This window comes from Carcharodon carcharias, chromosome 13 (assembly GCF_017639515.1).
Source record: "Carcharodon carcharias isolate sCarCar2 chromosome 13, sCarCar2.pri, whole genome shotgun sequence".
Classification (NCBI taxonomy): Eukaryota; Metazoa; Chordata; class Chondrichthyes; order Lamniformes; family Lamnidae; genus Carcharodon; species Carcharodon carcharias.
In genome coordinates, this window is record NC_054479.1 from 100,412,242 (window position 1) to 100,432,765 (window position 20,524).

The 20,524-nt window shown below is 39.3% G+C and overlaps 1 protein-coding gene across 2 annotated transcripts in view; it reads right to left on the minus strand.

Annotated features, from left to right (window-relative positions):
* The window catches only part of kif21a (kinesin family member 21A), a 136,802-nt gene that overhangs the window by 71,280 nt on the left and 44,998 nt on the right, over positions 1-20,524 (minus strand). For both annotated transcript variants that reach the window (XM_041202464.1, XM_041202463.1), the window contains exons 8-16: positions 17,529-17,724; positions 14,709-14,898; positions 13,254-13,317; positions 12,610-12,807; positions 9,388-9,472; positions 9,192-9,306; positions 6,517-6,705; positions 6,046-6,245; positions 493-600 (exon numbers count right to left, since the gene is read on the minus strand). In XM_041202464.1, coding sequence (XP_041058398.1) covers positions 493-600; positions 6,046-6,245; positions 6,517-6,705; positions 9,192-9,306; positions 9,388-9,472; positions 12,610-12,807; positions 13,254-13,317; positions 14,709-14,898; positions 17,529-17,724 — 1,345 coding nt within the window. The remainder of the gene's footprint in view (positions 1-492; positions 601-6,045; positions 6,246-6,516; positions 6,706-9,191; positions 9,307-9,387; positions 9,473-12,609; positions 12,808-13,253; positions 13,318-14,708; positions 14,899-17,528; positions 17,725-20,524) is intronic.

The window sequence follows — 20,524 nt, forward strand, 5'->3', positions numbered from 1 at the left end:
AGAATTATCCTAACAACTAGTTTAAGATCATCCAGGCTTGCATTGTGGCTCACTTACGCTTGCTAGAAGCTACATATATTCATATACAGGAACCTGTCCTCTGCAGGCAAGGGAACATATCTAGGCACTGCAATTTTTTTTGAATTAAACAAAAGTGTGGGGGAATGATAGTTCCCTGGTGCATGCCCTATGGCAACACCTTGACCAGAGTCGACTTACCAACCTGTCAGCACCCTTTTCTCATGCAGTATAAATTGTTGCTCCGTTTGGCAATCTTGCATTTGTCCCGATGAGTGCAAGACAAAATACTTTGACAGCATGTCTCTTTTTATTAGCAACACTCAAATATGAAAGAGGTATAATATCAAAGTGAATGTTCAAAGATTTACTCCCATTTCTTTAACAATTGGAAAATATCTTCACAACTCCATCTTTGTTCAATGCCAATAGTACTATTAATGCATTAGCATTTTGGAACACCTCAGTACATACTTCTTGCTTGCGTTGCTCTTTCTTCAGTTGAGCAATTTCCCGGTTTCTCCTAGATTCTGTCATGCGAGCTCGTTCTTGTTCCTCCTTCATTTGTTTCATTAAACGGACCTTCAGAACCAACAGGTGCACATTATATAATTTTTAAAATCACATTTACCCTCATCACTTTTCCTATGTTACTCTTCACAAATGCGATTAACCAAAGTGGCAAAAGGTCTACAGCTTTAATTGCAATCAAATAAGACAGTTCTGAAAAGCAATTGTTCCCAGCAGTTGAGGAAGCCATGTTATTCTGCAAGGGCAATACTTCTCTCAATACATAAAGTATGAGACAACAACAAACATTGAAAAAAGGTAGCTTGAACTACACACACTATGCAGTGATATTAAAACAGGATCGTAAAAGTAGCTTATTTTGTTGGTGACCCGCAAAAACACATGAGAACACAGGTTCATCTCCTCCAAGATCCTACACATCAAAAAATCTGACAAATTAGACATGCCTATCAAGCAATCCACTCAAGAGACCAGGCACTTTCCACAGAAAACAAAAGACAGAGGTGGAAGAAATGTTCTCGCTTCAAATGCTCTTTGAAATTCTGCTAGCCAGCTCCAAAATTCAGAATCACAGAACCTTTGCAGTGTAGGAGGCAGCCATTCCGCCCATCGAATCTGCACTAGCTCTCAAAGGGAATTCTACCTAGTCCAGCTCCTTTGCCTTATTCCTGTAACTTTGCACATTCATTCTTTTCAGGTAACAATCCAATTCCTTTTTGAATACCTTGATCAAACCTGCCCCCACCACCTTCTCAGGAAGTTCGTTCCAGACTCAACCATCCTCTGGGTGAAAAAATGTTTCCTCACATCACTTTTGCTCCTTTTGCCAGTTATTTTGAATTTGCGCCCTCTAGTTCTTGATGCTCTCGAGTGGGAACAGTTTTTAACTATTTACCCTATCTATACCCCTCAGGATCTTGAATACCTCTTGTCGACTTTCCTCTCAGCCTTCTCTTCTCAAAAGGAAAGCAGTCCCAAACTATCTAGTCATAGCTACAGCTTCTTAGCTTTATTCCTGGAATCATTCTTGTGAATCTCCTCTGTACTCTCTCCAATGCCTTCACATCCTTCCTCAAGTATGGTGCCCAGAACTGGATGCAGTACTCCAGATTAGGCCTAACTAGTGCCTCATACAAGTACAACATGACCTCCTTACTCTTGTACTCAATGCCCCTATTAATAAAGCCTAACATACGACATGCTTTATTAACTGCTGTCTCAACGTGCCTTGTCATCTTCAATGACTTATGTACATATACACCGAGATCATTGTGTCCCTGCACCTCCTTTAGAGTTTCTCTTCTTATTTTATACTCTCGCCATATTCTTTCCATCAAAATGAACCACCTCACACTTCTCTACATTGAACTCCATCTGCCACTTGTCTGCCCAATCCACCAACATGTCTATGTCCTACTGAAGTTCAAGACTATCTTCATTACAGTTGACAATGTTTCCAAACGTCGTATCATCTGCAAATTTTGAAATCATGCCCTGAACATCACAGCCTACATCATTAATATATATCAGGAAGAGCAAGCGTCCCAACACTGACCTATGGGGCACTCCAGTACAAACCTTCCACTAGTCTGAAAAACAACCATTTATAACTACTCTTTATTTCCGGTCTCTCAGCCAATTTCTTATCCAAGTGCTTACTTTCCCTTTTATTCCTTGAGCTAGAATTTTGTTCACAAGTCTGTGTGGCACTGTATCAAAAGCCTTTTGAAAATCCACACGCACCACATCAATGCCATTGCCCTCATCAACCTTCTCTGTTAACTCTTCCTCAAAAAATTCCAGCAAGTTAGTTAAACGTGACATTCCCTTAATGAATCATGCTGGCTTTCCTCAATTATCCTGCAATTGTCTAAATGACCACTGATTTTGTCCTGAACTATAGTTTCCAAAAGTTTCCCTACCACTGAGGTCAAACTGACTGGGTCTGGCTTTATCCTTGCACCCATTTTTGAACATGGACGTAACATTCACAATTCTCCAGTCCTCTTTCACCACCCCTGTGTCCTAGAAGACTGGAAAATTGTCACTAGTGCCTCTGCAATTTCCACTCTCACTTCCTTCAGTACCCTTGGATGCATCTCATCCGGTCCTGGTGCCTTATCTATTTTGAACAAAGACAGCCTAACACCAACTCCTTCCCAATTGTAAATTCTTTGAGTGTACCAGTTACCTTCTCTCTCATCTCGGCCTGGATAGTATCTTTTTTCTTTGTAAAGACAGATGCAAAGTACTCGTTTAAAACCTCCACTGTTTCTCCTGCCTCCATGTGCAAGTCCCCTTTTTTTTTAAACAGAAAATGCTGGAGAAACCCAGCAGGTCTAACAGAATCTGTGGAGAGAAAGACATAGTTAACGTTTCGAGTCCATATGACTCTTCTTTAGAACTTCTGCAATCATACAGACTTGAAACGTTAACTCTGTCTTTCTCTCCACAGATGCTGTTAGACCTGCCGAGTTTCTCCAGCATTTTCCATTTTTACTTCAGATTTGCAGCATCCACAGTATTTTGCTTTTATTTTATTAAGTTGGAATCAAATGTTGGCCCGACTCTCTTTAACCTGTCTTTTATTATTTATATGCTTATAGAAGACCTTGGGATTCCCTTTTATGTTAGCTGTCAGTCTCTTTTCAAGCTCTCTCTTCACTTTTCTTTTTAGTTATTTCACTTCTTCTTGGGTCCTCCTATTGACAGCCTGATTCTCCATTGTATTTTCTATCCGATATCTGTCATACACACACTTCTTCCTTCTCATCTTCACCTCTATCTCTCTCGTCATCCAGAGCACTCTTGATTTATTTGTCTTACCTATCCCCTTCAAGGGAATATACCTTGACAATGTCTGTAATACTTTGTCTTTGAAGGTGGCCCATTGTTCAGCCTCTGTCTTTTCGGCTAACATTTGATTCCAACTTAATAAAATAAAAGTAAAATACTGCAGATGCTGGAAATCTGAAACAAAAGCTGAAAATGCTGGAAAAGCTAGCTGGTCTAACAGCATCTGTGGAGAAAGAACAGAGTTAACGTTTCGAGTCTGTATGACTCTCCTTCAGAGCTCTGAAGAGTTAGACCTGCTGAGCTTTTCCAGCATTTTCTGCTTTTGATTCCAACTTACTCGACTCAGATGCATTCTCATCCCATTGATGTTGGCGTTCCCCTAATTAATTATCCCTGCTCTGGATTTTTCCTTGTCCTTTTCGATGGCCAACCTAAACCTTATGATACAATGGTCACTGTCTCCTAAATGCTCTCCTACTGTATCTGATCCACTTGGGCCAACTCATTCCCCAGAACTAGGTCCAACAGCACCTGACCTCTCGTTGGACCGAAAACATACTGCTGCCAAAAATTATTTTGAACACATTCCTGGAACTTGCACCACTCTTGTTCCTTTGCACTATTCTCATCCCAGTCTATATTTGGATAATTGAAGTCCCCCATAATTACTCTATAATTCTTGCACCTCTCTAATTCTTTGCAAATTTGTTTCTCTACGTCCCTTCCACTAGTTAGTAGGCTATATACTCCACAGATCAATGTTACTGCAGCTTTTTCACTCCTCACCTCTAGTAGCCAGACAGATTCCTTCTTTGACCCCTCTGGAACATCCTCTCTCCAGTACTATAATGCCATCTTTAATCAAAACTGCCATTACCACCCTCCACCATCTTTTTTTTCCTTTCCTGTCTCTGCTAAACACCTTGTGCCCAGGAATATTTAACACCCAGTCCTGCCTTTCTTTTAGCCAGGTCTCTGTTATAGCAATATTATCATAATTCCATTTGTCAACATGTGCCTATAGTTCACCACTCTTATTAACCACACACTCTGTGTATTCACGTACATGTACATTAATCCTGATTTAGGCTTTTAACTTTCCCCTTTACTCTGACCCCACCTAATGACTCACTAGTGCCTACTCTAACTCTATCAAACAGCTCTCCAAGTATTCTATTTACCTTGATACTGCTCTCTGATATATTCTCTTTATCAGTTAATACTTTCCTACTTCTCATTGCCAGTTTTTCTCCTCTCCACTCTGAATTTCCCCTCAGGTTCCCATCCCCCTGCCAATCTAGTTTAAACCCACCCCGAAAGCACTAGCAAACCTCCCTGCAAGAACTTTAGTCCCAGTCCTATTAAGGTGTAACCCATTCTTCTTGTACAGGTTCCAACTGTCCGGTACCAACCCTCAGAAAACCAAAACCCTCCCTCCTACTCCATTTCTCCAGCCACATGTTGAACTACTCAATCTTCCTATTCTTACGCTCACTATCATGTGGCACTGGAAGTAAACTGGAGATTATTGCTCTTGAGGTCCTGCGTTTTAATCCCCTTCCTAACTCTCCAAAATCTGCTTTCAGGACCTCATTTCTTTTTGTACCTATGTCATTGGTCCTATTGTGGATCACAACCTCTGGCAGTTCATGCTCTCCCAAAAGAATGTCCTGCAGCCGTGCTGTGACATCCTTGATCCTGGCACCAGGGACCCAACAGACCACCCTGATGTCACATCTACAGCTGCAGAAATGCCTGGCTGCTCCCCTAACTCCCCTAACCCCTACCACTACCACTATAGCACTTACACTCTTCGTCCTGCCCCCCCTGTGCAGCTGAGCCACCCATGGTGCCACGAACTTGGCTCTAGCTACATTCCTCTGAGGAACCATCTTGCTCACCAGTATCCAAAATGGAAAAGCGGTTAGAGACCGAGATAGCCTCAGGGGATTCCTGCACTGCCTGCCTATTTCTCTTAGACATTCCCTGTCTGCCTGAGTATTTCTTAGCTGGGGCATGGCCACCCCTCCAAACATTCTATCTACGTAATCTTCAGCCTTGCAGATGCACCACAGTGACTCCAGCCGCCGCTCGAGTTCCGCAAACCGGAGCTCAAGTTTCTGCAGCTGGTGATGCTTCCTGAAGATGTAGTCATCGAGGGCACTTTGTGCCTGTGCTTTTTCCATGTTCAATTGCATGGGTTCCAGCTTATTCTTGAGCTAGTGAGATAAAGACAATTTCAAATGCAGACTCAACCAAACAAAATTTTATCCAATATCCTGAAGTTATTCATAAAATAACTACAACATGAGTATTTATTAATAATATAGCTAATCAAGATATAAAGAGTGGTAGTTTGCGACATTTGAGCATTCACTAACTGGTATCAATATTCAAAATTCAGGACATAAGAAATAGTAAACATGCATGCTTCTATGCTTAAAATTTTACCCCCGATTATATCCCTTTCCTTTAAATCAATACCCTCCTTTTTAGTTCAGTGGAGAAAAATAATCTTGGCGTTGGCTTTTCCAGAGTTGTCAGTGTTACTCTATTTTTGGTCTGATGAAGGATGCGCTTTACTACCCAAGGTAGTAACTAGCTCTTCCTGCAAGTTCTCTTTTTAAGATACCACGCTGACGAATAAAATCTGCGCTGTCACTTATTTCATGTTTGTTGTTAGTAAGACACAATTTGTACCTTTGTTTTCTTCATTTCTCCCACTTCCTGCTGTAGCTTTCTCAACTGTTTTTCATATTGTGCTTGATTTTTAATCAATCGGGCATGTTCCTTTTGGGCAGCATGTAATTTCTGCAATTCTTTATTCATGACTTGAAGTTTCTTTTCATATTCTGATTTAATTTTATTTGCTTTTTCTTCAGAAAACGATTCCATTGAACCTAGAATACCCACATTTTTGAATTTAACAAAACTCAAAAGACTTTATGTGAAGGATAGTTTTTTTTTGCTGTATTTATGGCTATACAATTTTGTGGAATTTATTATTTTTAAATTATTGACATAACCAATACTTTTATTGTTTAAAGTAAAGGCAACAAACAGAATGAAAAAGTTTCTACAATTAGGAAAAATGCCATTATTGAAAAGATAAAAATATTTTTCAAAACTTTCTAAACATATTCAGAATTACCAACAGCATCATAATCATACCTAGATTTTGTAGAACACGATCTCTCTCCAGCTGGGTGTCCCGAATTTTATTTTGCAGCATCATTAACTTTTCTTCATATTGCTGTTTGAGTGTCTGAAGCCGTCGCTGGCTATTTTCCAGTTCATCTATTAGTTTCTGTTTAATTGCTATTTCACAGGTTATGTTAGCCAGATCTGCCTGGAAATTGGCTTTTAAGAAAAATGTACAATTAGATGTATAAAAAGGCAGAAATTTTCAGTTTTTTTTTCATGAGCTTAGTATTGTTTTAATATGTATTTCCTGATGGAAAGGAACATTGCCAAAACTTGCACCTAGCAGCACTGATAAACCATCACAGAATCAAACACTTCAGTACTTAAAGCACTTCAGCCCACATGTCCAAAGCAACTTGATTGACAACTGTGAATCAGAGCCATCAATTCAATGCCTATTCATCATATCCTTTAATATTTAAAATCTCCATTTGCGTAGCTCTATAAATGTAGGGTTTATTTATTTCAGCTTTAATAGTTGTTGCGGAATTACTTTTGGATTCTCAGGTAACTTTTTGCATGATAAATTTACTCTTGATCTTCCTATTTGCATCTATGATGCTGATCCTAAATGTATACCTCCTTATGACAAGTTCAATAGTAGGAGCAATTCACTTTTCAATTCTCTTAAAGCATTTCAAAACTTCCATTAGATCCAGCCTTAATGTTCTCAACCACAGTGAATATAATCCTTGCTATTCAAATTTATTGTAATTATTTCCTCTCAAATCTAATATATTAACAATCTAATTTGTATATCTTCCATAACACCTAATATCTTTTGACAATGGGATGCCTCAAAAATGTACAAAAGACTCCAATTTTACCTTAACAATATATTGTCTGATTCATCAATGCATGGATTTTGCATGCAAGGCTTCTACATAAAAATACCCAGAACCTTTATGCTTTTACCCACCTACAATTCTGCTTTAAAAAGGTCTGTGCATGTGCACTTATAGATCTCTACGACTCTACTGGAAGGCAAATATCAGCTGCCTGTACCAATCTTTAACAATTAGGTTTTTGATTCAAATGGCTGTGGTTTGATGGGAGAATTCAGTATACCAACACTCTTAAAGGAAGCTGGAACTCGTGCTTCAATTGAAAGCCCACAGAACATTTGGACAGGAGATAAGTGGGGATGGAATTGGGGCAATCCAAGTAACTCCTGATGCCAGAAAATGACATTGATCTGCACCCAAAAACACTGAAGTGGAATCAGTTTTGAAGCAATTAGGATTGATGCCAGAGCTGAAACCAAACCAAGATCTCAAAGTGCACAAAATGAATCCCTTTCAAGGCAGCTCAAGGTAAAAGCACGTACTATCAATTTAAAGCAACACACACAATTATTACCCCCTTCCCTCGCCACCACTGTTGTTGGAGAAAATAGTTTGCATCTGCAAGCATCAACTAAAGAGACAGTAGCTCTGCCTCGGTGGGACAGTGATGTAGTACAATTTGCAGGAGAGGTAGATTATCTTAATGCAATCGTGCTTTATTTTACAAAGTGGCCCAAGATGATTTTCACCCTTGAATGGAGTGGCTTCTTTGACTGCAAGGAGGCTCAACGAAGAATGATGGCAAGTAAAGGACATTAGGTATTTAAAAAATTGAAAACGGCAAATAGGTAAACTCAAGAGCAAGAAAATTAAGGATTTATCCTTTTATTGTCTGAAGTGTTTAAGCTGCCTAAAAATATTATTTTAACTTGATGTTTTTAAAAGTGTCATGAAGAGATATCAATGTCTATAATGTTATTGGATGTTGTTAAATTGGAATTGTAGTAGGGTCTGTGTCTATGTGTGGCTAAACTGGATTAAAGCCAGTTAGTCTCGGTGCTTTGATGGAAAGAAGTTTGAGATGTTAATTAGATAAACGTAAGGAGGAGAAGGTAAAGTGTAAATTTGCAGCTGTTGAATAAACCATTCAAAAGAATGGGTAAAATCTTGCACCTCGGTGGGAGATGCCAAAAAATGTGTTTATATTACTAATTAAATTAGTGGACTGAAAGGATTATTGTTAGGAGAGGTAATGTTTTTTAAAAACCTAGTAAAACAATGGAAAATTTATATTCAAAGGAAAAGCTAGGTATAAAACAAAGAAGTTTGTGTGTATAGGTCAGAGGCATTTAAGACATAACCAGTCTGTAAGCCTACAACTCTGTCTGCAAAGGAAATAAATTGCAAGGAACCTCATTTTGAATTTGTAAGGCCAAATGTGCTTTGCCTGGGTTTCTGTTTAAAGTCTATGGGTTATTGTTGCCTTGATGAAGATTCACCTGGGAACGATTAATTTGGGGATTTATTTAAAAGTTATTCTGGTAGTAATTTGTAGATATTTGTATTTGCTTAATTTGTTGTTGACTTAATGAATGTTTAATTTGGTTTTATATAAAAAGCCTCATGAGACTTGGTGGTCTTTTTCCTGAATTCAGAGCTGCATCGCAAACATACCAATTGAAAATATAGTTTTAACAATTGTTCAAGTTTCCCTCTGGGATTTAAACAACTCAGCCTTTACCAATTGCTGTGTCATAACAAAAGGCAAATCTAAGGATCAAAAACATGGATTAACAGAAGCCCAATCATGACTAACCCACACCAAGGTCTGATTGAACTCCGTTTAAAAGCAATTACCTTCTTCATCTAACTCAGAGTCAGAGTCATCTGAACTTTCACTTATTTCTAAATCATCTTCTTCAGCATCTTCTTCATCACCTTCTTCATGATCACTGCATTCTTGGCCCTCCTCCTGTAAAAATAAATTTTTAGTTATTTACACTTCAAGTAATTGTCAAGATCAAATCATTTTAGTTATTTACACTTGACTTACCTCTTCTAAGTCATTCTTTTCTTTTTCCTCAATGCTTTTCTCTTCTACCTTTTCCCCTTCATCCAGATTCTCTTCTTTAATTACACTATGCAAAACATAATATATTATAAAATGATTACATTTCCATAGCTGAAATTGTGTCATGTCAGCCTCAATAGCAAAATGTTTACATTTTTCCAAATGGGAGTTAAACTGATGAAAATTGCATGAATGTTCTCTCTTCCTCCTGATCAGGAAAATAAACAAAACACATGAAAAATAACTGCAGTATATTCAAACAGTTCAATAGAAAATGCTCGAGGTTATACTATATGAGATATTTTCAATAATTTTTGCAGGAGTGGAATTGCATCAAAGCCTAAAAAGTGAATTATTAAATTTTCTACAATGATGTAATTATTTTCTCAACACAAAGTCTTGGCAATAAGACTGAAAAATATTCAGTTAATATGAATACAACCTAAAATTTCAACTATAGAATTACAGGTCCCCACATCTGAAACAAGACTGGGAATGAACCTGCAGTCTGTCTGGACAGATCCAAAAAAAATAATCTGCCTCAATAGCCCACCACCTCAGGTCTATTCAATTCTTTTTGAAACAATTTCAACACAACCTGTTGTGGCTGCAATCCTGGACAGTCTGTTTCGCAAGTTAGTCACTGTCAGTCTGAAGTAATTAAACCTATATGGTTTGTGTTTCTTCCTACTTCTAGATCCTGAACAGAAATGTACATATATGGTATGCTAGGTGTGAACATATTGGTGCCTTTATGCAGACTCTCAGTCTCCTTTTGTGATGTGTATTCTACTTCTGCATTGATTATATTTCATACATTCTTTCCCATAGCTTCATTAACTGTAGCAACCCCACTGCACTTTTCCAGGTTTAAGGAAACCAGAGAAGATAAACATGCACAGAAGCCCTTTAGACACCACGGACTCTTTATACTGGGGCTCTTTGGCCTTAGATACAGGTTGTATCATGGGGCAGGCCATGACTGGACAGTAGGTCGCGGGTCTCAGTGAATGAAAGGCCGTGGTCAGCTGGTTCAACCTGAAGTCCTGAAAGTTTAATTTCCGAGATGCCATTAAAGGGTGAGGCACATGCTTTTAGAACATGGAGCCAGAAACCTTGCCTTGGGCAATAAACAGCAGTGAGCAGAAAACTGATCACAATTGAATTTGTAATGACACATGACTCCTCCATGCAAGATATCAACTAGCTTAGTTATGGACAAACATGATGAAATGAAAAAAAACATGACATAAAATGGTGTTGGCCTCCGATTCAGGTAAAGAGCTACAGATAGTACTGCAACACAAAAAGTTGGTTTTCATCTAATCTACCAAATGTTAATACTTTTTCTCCATGATCACCATCCCACTTCTCCCAGATTAAGGGGTGCTAATTCCATCCTGCTGATGTTTTAGTTCAATATCATGGTGATTGTGGCTGTAAAGTTAGTAGTGGGATGATTTGTAAGTTTATGAGCAGTACTTGTTTGCATCAAGCTAGAGATAAATAAGCAGTACGCAGTAGTGAAAAGCCTATGTCAACATCCGGCGAACAAGAAAGTATCACTGCCGGCAAAGTGACAAAATAAAAACCACTTCATAAACTTTGGAGTTGATTGGAATATAATTTAAAATATCATTTACTATAATAATGGTAACTTGTCTCAACATTATAACATATTAAAAATTTAGCTGTCACAAATAAAGTTAGTTCATTAAATGGTTTAAAATCATGCATATAAATATGAAGAATCGGTTTAGGTATTACATATTTGGTCAAAGCTTAACTAAAAGTATTCTATCACCTCAGACATAAGTTAGTCAGGAATTCCTTATATATTGGAAGTTTAATTGATACAATGAATAGTCAAAAGCAGGAAACAATCATAGAGTCACAGAGGTCTACAGCACAGAAAAAGATCCTTCAGCCCATCAAGTCTGCGCTGGTCAAACAAGTACCTAACTATTCTAATCCCATTTTCCAGCACTAGGCTCATTGCCTTGTATGCCATGGCATTGCAAGTACACATCCAAATACTTCTTAAATGTTATGAGTGTGTCTGCCTCTACCACCCTTTCTGGCAGTGAGTTCCAGATTCCTTTAATTTGTAAATTTAAAAAAATAATTCTTCAGCCAGTGGTGATATTTTCTCATTTGCTTAATGTTGACACAGACTTTTCATTAGCGTGTACTGCTTATTTATCGCTATTCAAAGCTAAAGGAGCTTGAGGAAAGGTTAAAAATGATCTTGCAATTTTTGTATCTGTAGCTTGATACGAGCAGGTACTTCCCATAAACGTGCAAATCATCCCACCAATAACATTACAGCTGTAATCACGATGGTTTCGAAGTGAAACATGAACAGGATAAAATTAGAACCGACTAGCCTGGGGGAAGCAGAGTGGTGGTCATGGAGAAATGGCATCAACAGTTGGTAGATTAGATGAAAACCAACTTTTTTTGTGTTGCAGTACTAACTGCAGCTCTTGATCTGAATCAGAGGCCAACACCATTTTACGTAATGTTTTTTCATTTCATGTTTTTCCAGAGCTAAGCTAGTTGATATCTTGCGTGGAGGGGTGGTACGCCATTACAAATCCCATTGAGCTTGCAAAAGTTTGGCAGTTATCAGAAATTATACTTGTAAAGAAGCATATTAAGTCAAAATTTGTTCAGTATACAATAGATGAAGACCAAAGTATTGTTGCCTATTTGATTAGACAGTGGTGTCACCAGAGGCCTGTGCACAGGTTGCTCATATTTCCATTTAGCTGCGTAGTATGGGGACCCAGTCAAGAGAGAAGATTGTGTACAGAATAAGACTAAGACTGAGTCACACATCAACTAAATGGGGAAAATCATGAGTACTTCCAGTAGGATGAGCACAAAGACTTAAGCTAACCAATAAAGATTTTTGTGGAATAAAACCAAATGTCTCTGTTCCACCATTGCTTACAAAATCCAAACTTTATATTTATGACTTTAATCAAATACTCAAATTTTCATAACATTGTGAACAACTTTATATTGAGACCAATCTCTGCACACAATCTACTTCAACTAAATTTCCCTGAACAAACTTCATATATTAGAAAAAGAATTGCTATTTAAGTATTAAGCTTTACACCCATACAAAATACTGAATCATAGCAGTTTAAAATCAAGATACTTAATGCATAAGATCTACTCAAAATTTACACTTACCTTTTCTTCTTTTTCTTTTCTTTTTTCTTAAGTTTTTCCAAGTCCTTTTTAGCCATTTCCAAGACTTCCATTGCTCCTTTCTCTGAACCAAGAACTGAACCAGAAAAAGTGCCATTCAAGTATAGGGGTCTTGCCGAAGCCCTTGACAGATTACGCCGAAGGTTTTCATTCATTGCTTCACTCTCAAATAATTTTGATCTAAGGAAAAAAAATACCAGGCTAAGAATGCAATTCTGGGTCTTAGGTAAACATACAAAAAGATACGAAATACCCCACAGAACACAACTATAGTCCTGCTCAAATCATGGTGGCAACCTGACTACATGGAATGCAATTAGGGCTGCATAATTAAGATTACAACATTATTTTTGGAGAGAGGAAGAAATATCATGCATTTATTTGGATGTTTCTTCCTTCGATTATTTAGCCAAGATTAAATAAAATTATATAGAATCCATTGTATATAGTCTGTTGGATGGCTGCAGCTTAATGTCTCTCATTCTGACAGGGTCTTACAGAATTATCAAACATCCTTTTGACATCTGCAATAATGTTATTGTTGCATATCTTTGCTTTATTTAAAACAAACAGTGAGATTCAACATAAAATTATATTTATTCTGACTTAAATAAAGCCAAAGTTACCGGAGATCTTCAACTTCTTGGATGTATTTCTGAATCATTGCGCTAATTTCTTCATTACCATCTCCTATAATTTAATTAGAATAGAACAATTACTTTAGCTAGTTTAAAAAGGCACAAATGTATCCTCTCATGATTTCAGGGGGGAGAGGTGGGATGAGGAATTGCATGACTTTGGAACAAAATCATAAAACAGAAAATTTATGTTCAGTGATCCCTTAGAATGTGACAATCCACTGCCACCAACCATGAAATTCCTTTCCTGTAATCAGATCCAATATCTGTCCTTCCCCATCCCCAACCACCAACCCTGACCAGTGTTGACCATCAACAGGAATCCACCAGTGAGCCAAATATTGTATTCAACCCTGAATTGCAAAATACTTCATTTTACCTTCCACAGCTCTACCCTAGTCCAGGTTTCCCTCCAGTGAGGCCAGATCATGCTACCAAATTACAAAAGCTTCAGTGTAGAACGGTCAAATTCCAAAATCTCCATCCCAACCCTGCCAAATCCCAGTACTATTCCACAATGCTACCAAAGGTCAAAACTGTCCCCAAATTTAGCTACCCTTGCTAGATTTGCACAATGGCAGATAGTTGAAATTCTGATGGGCCCTCTCGCAATAGTGTAAGTGCATCAGGATAGAACCATGGTAATCCAAAATGAAGGCTGCTGAGCCTCTTTCAAAATCACATTTGTTAGGACACAACAGTGCACCCACTTGGACTGAGGGCTGGGGTGTCAGAGTGACTTCATGATGCTACAATGCATCCGCTGCAATGCAATAAGGGCAGCTAATGAAAGTGTTCCTACTCTGGAGTTCCCAAACAGCTAATCAATCTCAGTGCAAGCTAGGATGACCTATTCTGGAAGTTTTACTAAGACTGCAACAAAAACTACATTCTATCTCAGCAGGTATAGGTTATGTTGGGCATATCAAAAGTCGTAATGGGTGGAATATCCACATTAAGTCCAAAAACTCCACAGCCAAGCTCCAATGACATGGGAGTGGGTATAGCTGTAGATCAGCCCACAGTCATCCCAGCAATTTCCTGGCTTTCCCTCTAAATGGTGGAATTCTAGAAGAACCCATTTTTCATTCCATTCCTTCCCATGTACAATAACTTCATTTATATAATCATATACAGAAAAATGCATAATGGGAACATATTTTAAACAGGAGTTTCACAATGTATTACAGTTTGAAGTCAACTATTCAAGCTTGCTTTCACTGAGTTACCAGTTTGATCACTTTAGCAGTATACTAAACACTTTCAGTACATGTGCAAGGGAAAGGTACGCTTTGCTGTTGCACCAGTGAATATGCAGAAATAACTATTAATTCTGATTATTTAACATGACTTACAACATCAAAATCATATTAAAAGACCAGTTAAGAGAGAAATAAACAGAAACATACTTCATAAGTTTGAAACTTAAAATTAAAAGATTACCTGATTTGGCAAGAACTTGGTTGACTTGATCACTGAGCAGCTGTGTTATTCTTGCCCTCAGTGATTCCAAGGTCTCTTGCATTGCTTTTATCCTCATCCGCAGATTATTGTTTTCAGTTTGTAGCATAGTATTTTCATGGAACATATCATTGATACTCTCCACACCATCATCTCCTATTATTCTCTTACCCTAAAAAAATTAAATGATTTTCTCAGCTGATTTGTCAAACTTAACCAAACTCATATCAGATTTCTTCTGTCTTCTTGTCTCTGTTCCACTTTAGTCTGAAAATCAACTCTCCCACCCATGCCAATATCAGTTAACTCTGTCAACATATAATTTTCTTCACCTCAAAAGGTCAGAATTACAGAATATCGTTAAGAAAGTTCCATTTGCCAACAGTTCAGATACCTTTCTATTTGAGAACCTACCATGATGCCAAGTAATTGGGAGCAAGCCAACATCTCAACACTCCTGCTGGTACAAACGCCAGCATAGCTACATTCAACCTGGATGATTTAGTCAGCTTGAGGAAGGAATAACAAGCATGAGAGAACAAGAGTATGCAGTGGAAGTGTAGGAGCAGGAAACTCTTGGTTAAAGAACTAGCTTAGTTATCTCCCTTAATTGCACAAGCACAGGAATTCTGATCAGGTAGTCTTTGCAAATATAGAAGTTAATTATCCAAGTTTGATTTTCAAATTAAGTCTTTTGATACTATACAGAAAACCCTCTAATGTCTGGTTGAAGCTGTAGTGAATTCCATGCATCAATCTACATGGACACAGTAACGTATTGGTTATATTATGGGCTAGTAATTCAGGGAATATAAATTTAAACCCTATTGTGGTAGCCTGAGAATCTGAATTCAGTTTTAAAAAATCTAGAAATAAATAAAAAGCTGGTACCAATCGGAATTGACCATGAAGCTGGCAGACTGCTGTAAGAATCTAAATGGATTATTAATGTCCTTAAGGAAATCTGCTACCCTTACAAGCCCTGGAAAATGTATGATGCCTGTCCTTCACTAACGTGGCTGACTCTTAACTAGCCTCTGAAGTGGCCTAACAAGCCAATCAGTTGTGTCAAGCTGCTAGAAAAGAAAAAAGAACTTCAAAATTTCTCCAAAGCCTCTCCACAGCTGTGTGAAGAAATACACTCCACTTGTCTGGATGAGTACAGCAGTAACACGGAGTTCAACACCATCTGAGACAAAGCAGTCACTCAGCCAGCATTCTGTTAATCAATTTAAATATCCACGCTATTCACCACGGAATGCCATGGTAGATCTGTGTATTATCTACAGCATGCACTTCAACATTACCAAGGCTTCTTCAGTAGCACCTCCTAAACCTTCACTGCCGAGAATGAGATGATTTGGTACAAGTGCCTCCAATCTCCCCTCCAAGTCACACACCATTCTGACACAGGCATATCACTGTTCCTTCCTCTTTACTGGATCACAATCATGGAGCTCACTATCTAATAGCATTGTGGGAGCAGCTTCATTGCAGATGATCAAGAAGAGGTTATCTTATGAGGAAAGGTTGAGCAGGTTGGCCCCATAGCCTTTGAAATTTAGAGGAATGAGAAGTAATCATTTGAAACATGCTCACCACTCAAGAAGCTTGACACTGTCCAGGGCAAAGCAGCCCACTTAATTGGCACCACATCCACAAACATTCACTCCCTCCACCACTGATGCACAGTAGTAGCGGTGTGTACCATCTACAAGATGCTATGCAGGAATTCACCAAGGCACCTCGGACAGCACCTTCCAAACCCACGACCACTACCATCTAGAAGGACAAGGGCAGCAGATAAATGGGAACACCACCACCTGGAATTTCCCCTCCAAGTCACTCACCATCCTGACTTGGAAATATATCGCCTTTCCTTCACTGTCGCTGGTTCAAAATCCTGGAACGCCCTTCCTAACAGCACTGTGGGTGTACCTAACCACATGGACTGCAGCAGTTCAAGAAGACAGCTCACCACCAACTTCTCAAGGGCAACTAGTGATGGGCAATAAATGCTGGCCCAGCCAGCAATGCTCACATCCCCTGAATAAATAAAAAAAAAATCCCGAGGGTACTTGACAGGATAGATGCTAAGAGGATGTTTCCTCTTGTGGGGGAGTCTAGAACTAGGAGATACTGTATAAAAATTAGGGGTCTCACATTTAAGAATTAGATGAGGAGAATTTTTTTCTCTCAGAGGGTTGCTAGTTGATTGAATTCTCTTCCTAAGGGAGCAGTGGAGGTTGGGCCATTGAATATATTGAAGGCCGAGTTAGATAGGTTTTTGATCAACAAGGGAGTCAAGGGTTATGGGAGGCAGACAGGAAGGTGGAGTTGAGACCACAGTCGGTTCAGCCATGATCTTATTGAATGGCACAGCAGGCTCAAGGGGCTAAATGGCCTACTCCTTCTCTTAATTTGTGTGTCCTTGTGTAAGGCACACCGACATCTTCTCAAGCGCAACTTGGAATACGCAAAAAACGCCTTCTTAGCTTGTACCACACATCCCAAAGAATAACTTTTTAAAAAAGGGATTAAAGTGCTTCATGAAATAGCTTGCAAGTACAAGGATATTTTATGTAGGGAAAGACACACAACAATGCATGCGTGAAGTTCCTGGTTTGTGCAGGATCAGTATATCATGTGATGGGATGGCTCCAGCATCGTAATGTCTTAGAGATTTATCTTCTTACATGGCTTCCTCAGAACACTGGCTGAGGCAAGGTCATCTCCATTGTTGCGCAGATTGGAAATACCAAAAAATTGGTAGATTTCCTTACAATTTCTAAATTAGCTCACCGTTTTGTATTCTGTAAGTTCCATCTGCAGACGTGCTATTTCACCACGGAGCACATTGATTTGCTGACTTGCTCTGTCCTGGTTGACCATCACCTTATTTTTGATGTTCCGTGCACGGTTTGCATATTTCAGTGTGTTCAAAGTTTCCATAAAATCACGATCTGATGGGCTGATGCAAGCTATCATAACTGTTTGGCTGTAAAGAAAAACTAGAGGCTTATTATAGAACCACATCAGCAGTGACATTTAAAAATACCTAAACCATCAGTTCAGTCACCCAATTATCAATGAAACAACGTGACAAATTGAAAGCTATATAAATCTAAGCATGATATTTCAAGATTCCGTTATACTTTTTTATTCCATCATAATCATGGTCAGTTGATCAAAAAATTGAAGTGATTCCCTCTCAAATTTATTGTTAACTTCACAACAGTTATGCACTTATCTACTAGTACATTGCATCGCAGAATGTTAAGACATTGGTTTGGGAAGGCTACACAAATGTAAAATTGGAAATGATTGTTTGACAGAACTTGCATAATGAACCAAATCCTGACTACAGACAAACTGTCAAGAGAGGCACTTTCCTATAGCAAACAAAATAAAGTTTAAAAATGAGGAAGCCAATTGACTTTCTTGCTTAAAAGAAGCAATGTGCTTTTCTCAAGTTATTTAAATAGAAAGAAAATTAACAATTTTCCCAAGTGCCAACAGGGCAGCTCAAATGAATTCATTCCTGCATTACTGTCCATTTTGAATACCCATTCCTTAGTTGAAAAGGGTATCCCAGACATCCACTATTCTTGTTTGTTGATTTAGCAGATGTATATGCGATCCAGTGTTTTATACCTCAGACAGTTAGTTTGCCTGGTGATTTAATTCTGCATTTCTATTTTTGCTCTTACCTTCTTTACACAGATAGAAATTTTAACATTTAGCAAGACAAGGTGAGCTTGATAATTGTGATGTGCCTCACCTCAAACATTGTGCATAAAGTCTGTGTGGCATTTTGAATTTTTCCAAAAGGTGCTATTATTGGAAGATAGGGAAATTTTAAACCTGCTAGCTCTAATTTGATACGATAATTTGTTTTATAGCATTGTTCAAGTAAATCACAACATTGGAGAATTACTGACCCAGGAAAAGTTCCCGCATGGGCCCCAGCTATGCCTGTCTCTTTATGGGGTATGTGGAACATTCCTTGTTCCAGTCCTACTCCAGCCCCCTTCCACAACTCTTTCTCTGGTACATCGATGATTACTTCAGTGCTGCTTCGCGCTCTCGTCAGGACTTGGAAAAATTTATTAATTTTGCTTCCAATCTCCACCCCTTCATCATTTTCATGTGGTCCATCTCTGACACTTCCCTTCCCTTGACCTCTCTGTCTCAATCTCCGGTGATAGACTGTCCACCAATATCCATTACAAGCCTACCGACTCCCACAGCTACCTCGACTACAGCTCCTCATACCCCGCTTCCTGTAAGGACTCAGTCCCGTTCTCTCAGTTCCTTCACCTCCGTCGAATCTGTTCTGATGATGCTACCTTCAAAAACAGTTCCTCTGACATGTCCTCCTTCTTCCTTATCTGAGGTTTTCCACCCACGGTCGTTGACAGGGCCCTCAACCGTGTCCGGCCCATCTCCCGCGCATCTTCCCTCACACCACCTCCTCCCTCCCAGAAACATGATAGGGACCCCCTTGTCCTCACTTATCACCCCACCAGCCTCCGCATTCAAAGGATCATCCTCCGCCATTTCCGCCAACTCCAGCATGATGCCACCAACAAACACATCTTCCCTTCACCCCCCCCGGCGGCAGTCCATAGGGATCATTCCCTCCGGGACACCCTGGCCCACTCCTCCATCACCCCCTACACCTCAACCCCCACCTATGGCACCTCCCCATGCCCACGCAAAAGATGCAAAACCTGCCCCTTCACTTCCTCTCTCCTCACCGTCCAAGGGCTCAAACACTCATTTCAAGTGAAGCAGCATTTCACTTGCATTTCCCTCAACTTAGTCTACTGCATTCGTTGCTCCCAATGCAGTCTCCTCTACATTGGAGAGACCAAACGTAAACTGGGCGACCGCTTTGCAGAACACTTGCGGTCTGTCCGCAAGAATGACCCAAACCTCCCTGTCGCTTGCCATTTTAATACTCCACCCTGCTCTCTTGCCCACATGTCTATCCTTGGCTTGCTGCATTGTTCTAGTGAAGCCCAACGCAAACTGGAGGAACAGCACCTCATCTTCCGACTAGGCACTTTACAGCCTTCCGGACTGAATATTGAATTCAACAACTTTAGATCTTGAACTCCCTCCTCCTTCCCCACCCCCTTTCTGTTTCTTCCCCCTTCCTTTTGTTTTTTCCAATAATTTATATAGATTTTTCTTTTCCCACCTATTTCCATTATTTTTAAATCTTTTATGCCCCCCTATCCTCACTAGAGCTATACCTTGAGTGCCCTACCATCCATTCTTAATTAGCACATTCGTTTAGATAATATCACCAACTTCAACACCTGTGTTCTTTTGTTCATGACATCTTTTGATTATCTGCACCTATCACTGCTTGCTTGTCCCTACAACCACACCACTCCCCTCCACTTCTCTGCACCCCCCCCACCCCACCTTAAACCAGCTTATCTTTCACCCCTCTCCCCTCTCCTTGGATTCACCCAGTTCTGCTGAAGGGTCATGAGGACTCGAAACGTCAACTCTTTTCTTCTCCGCCGATGCTGCCAGACCTGCTGAGTTTTTCCAGGTAATTCTGTTTTTGTTTAGGAAAAGTTCTAGTCTAGTTTGATTTCTAGCTTTTGCAGTTAACGGTTTGGGAAAAGGAGGTCAATATTAACACCACCTAGGAACAATAGGAGGCTTAGCTAGTTCTGGTGAAAGGTCACCAACCTGAAATGTTAAGCGTTTCTCTCTCCATAGATACTGCCAGATTTGAGTATTTCCATTATTTTCTGTTTATTTCAGACTTCCAATGA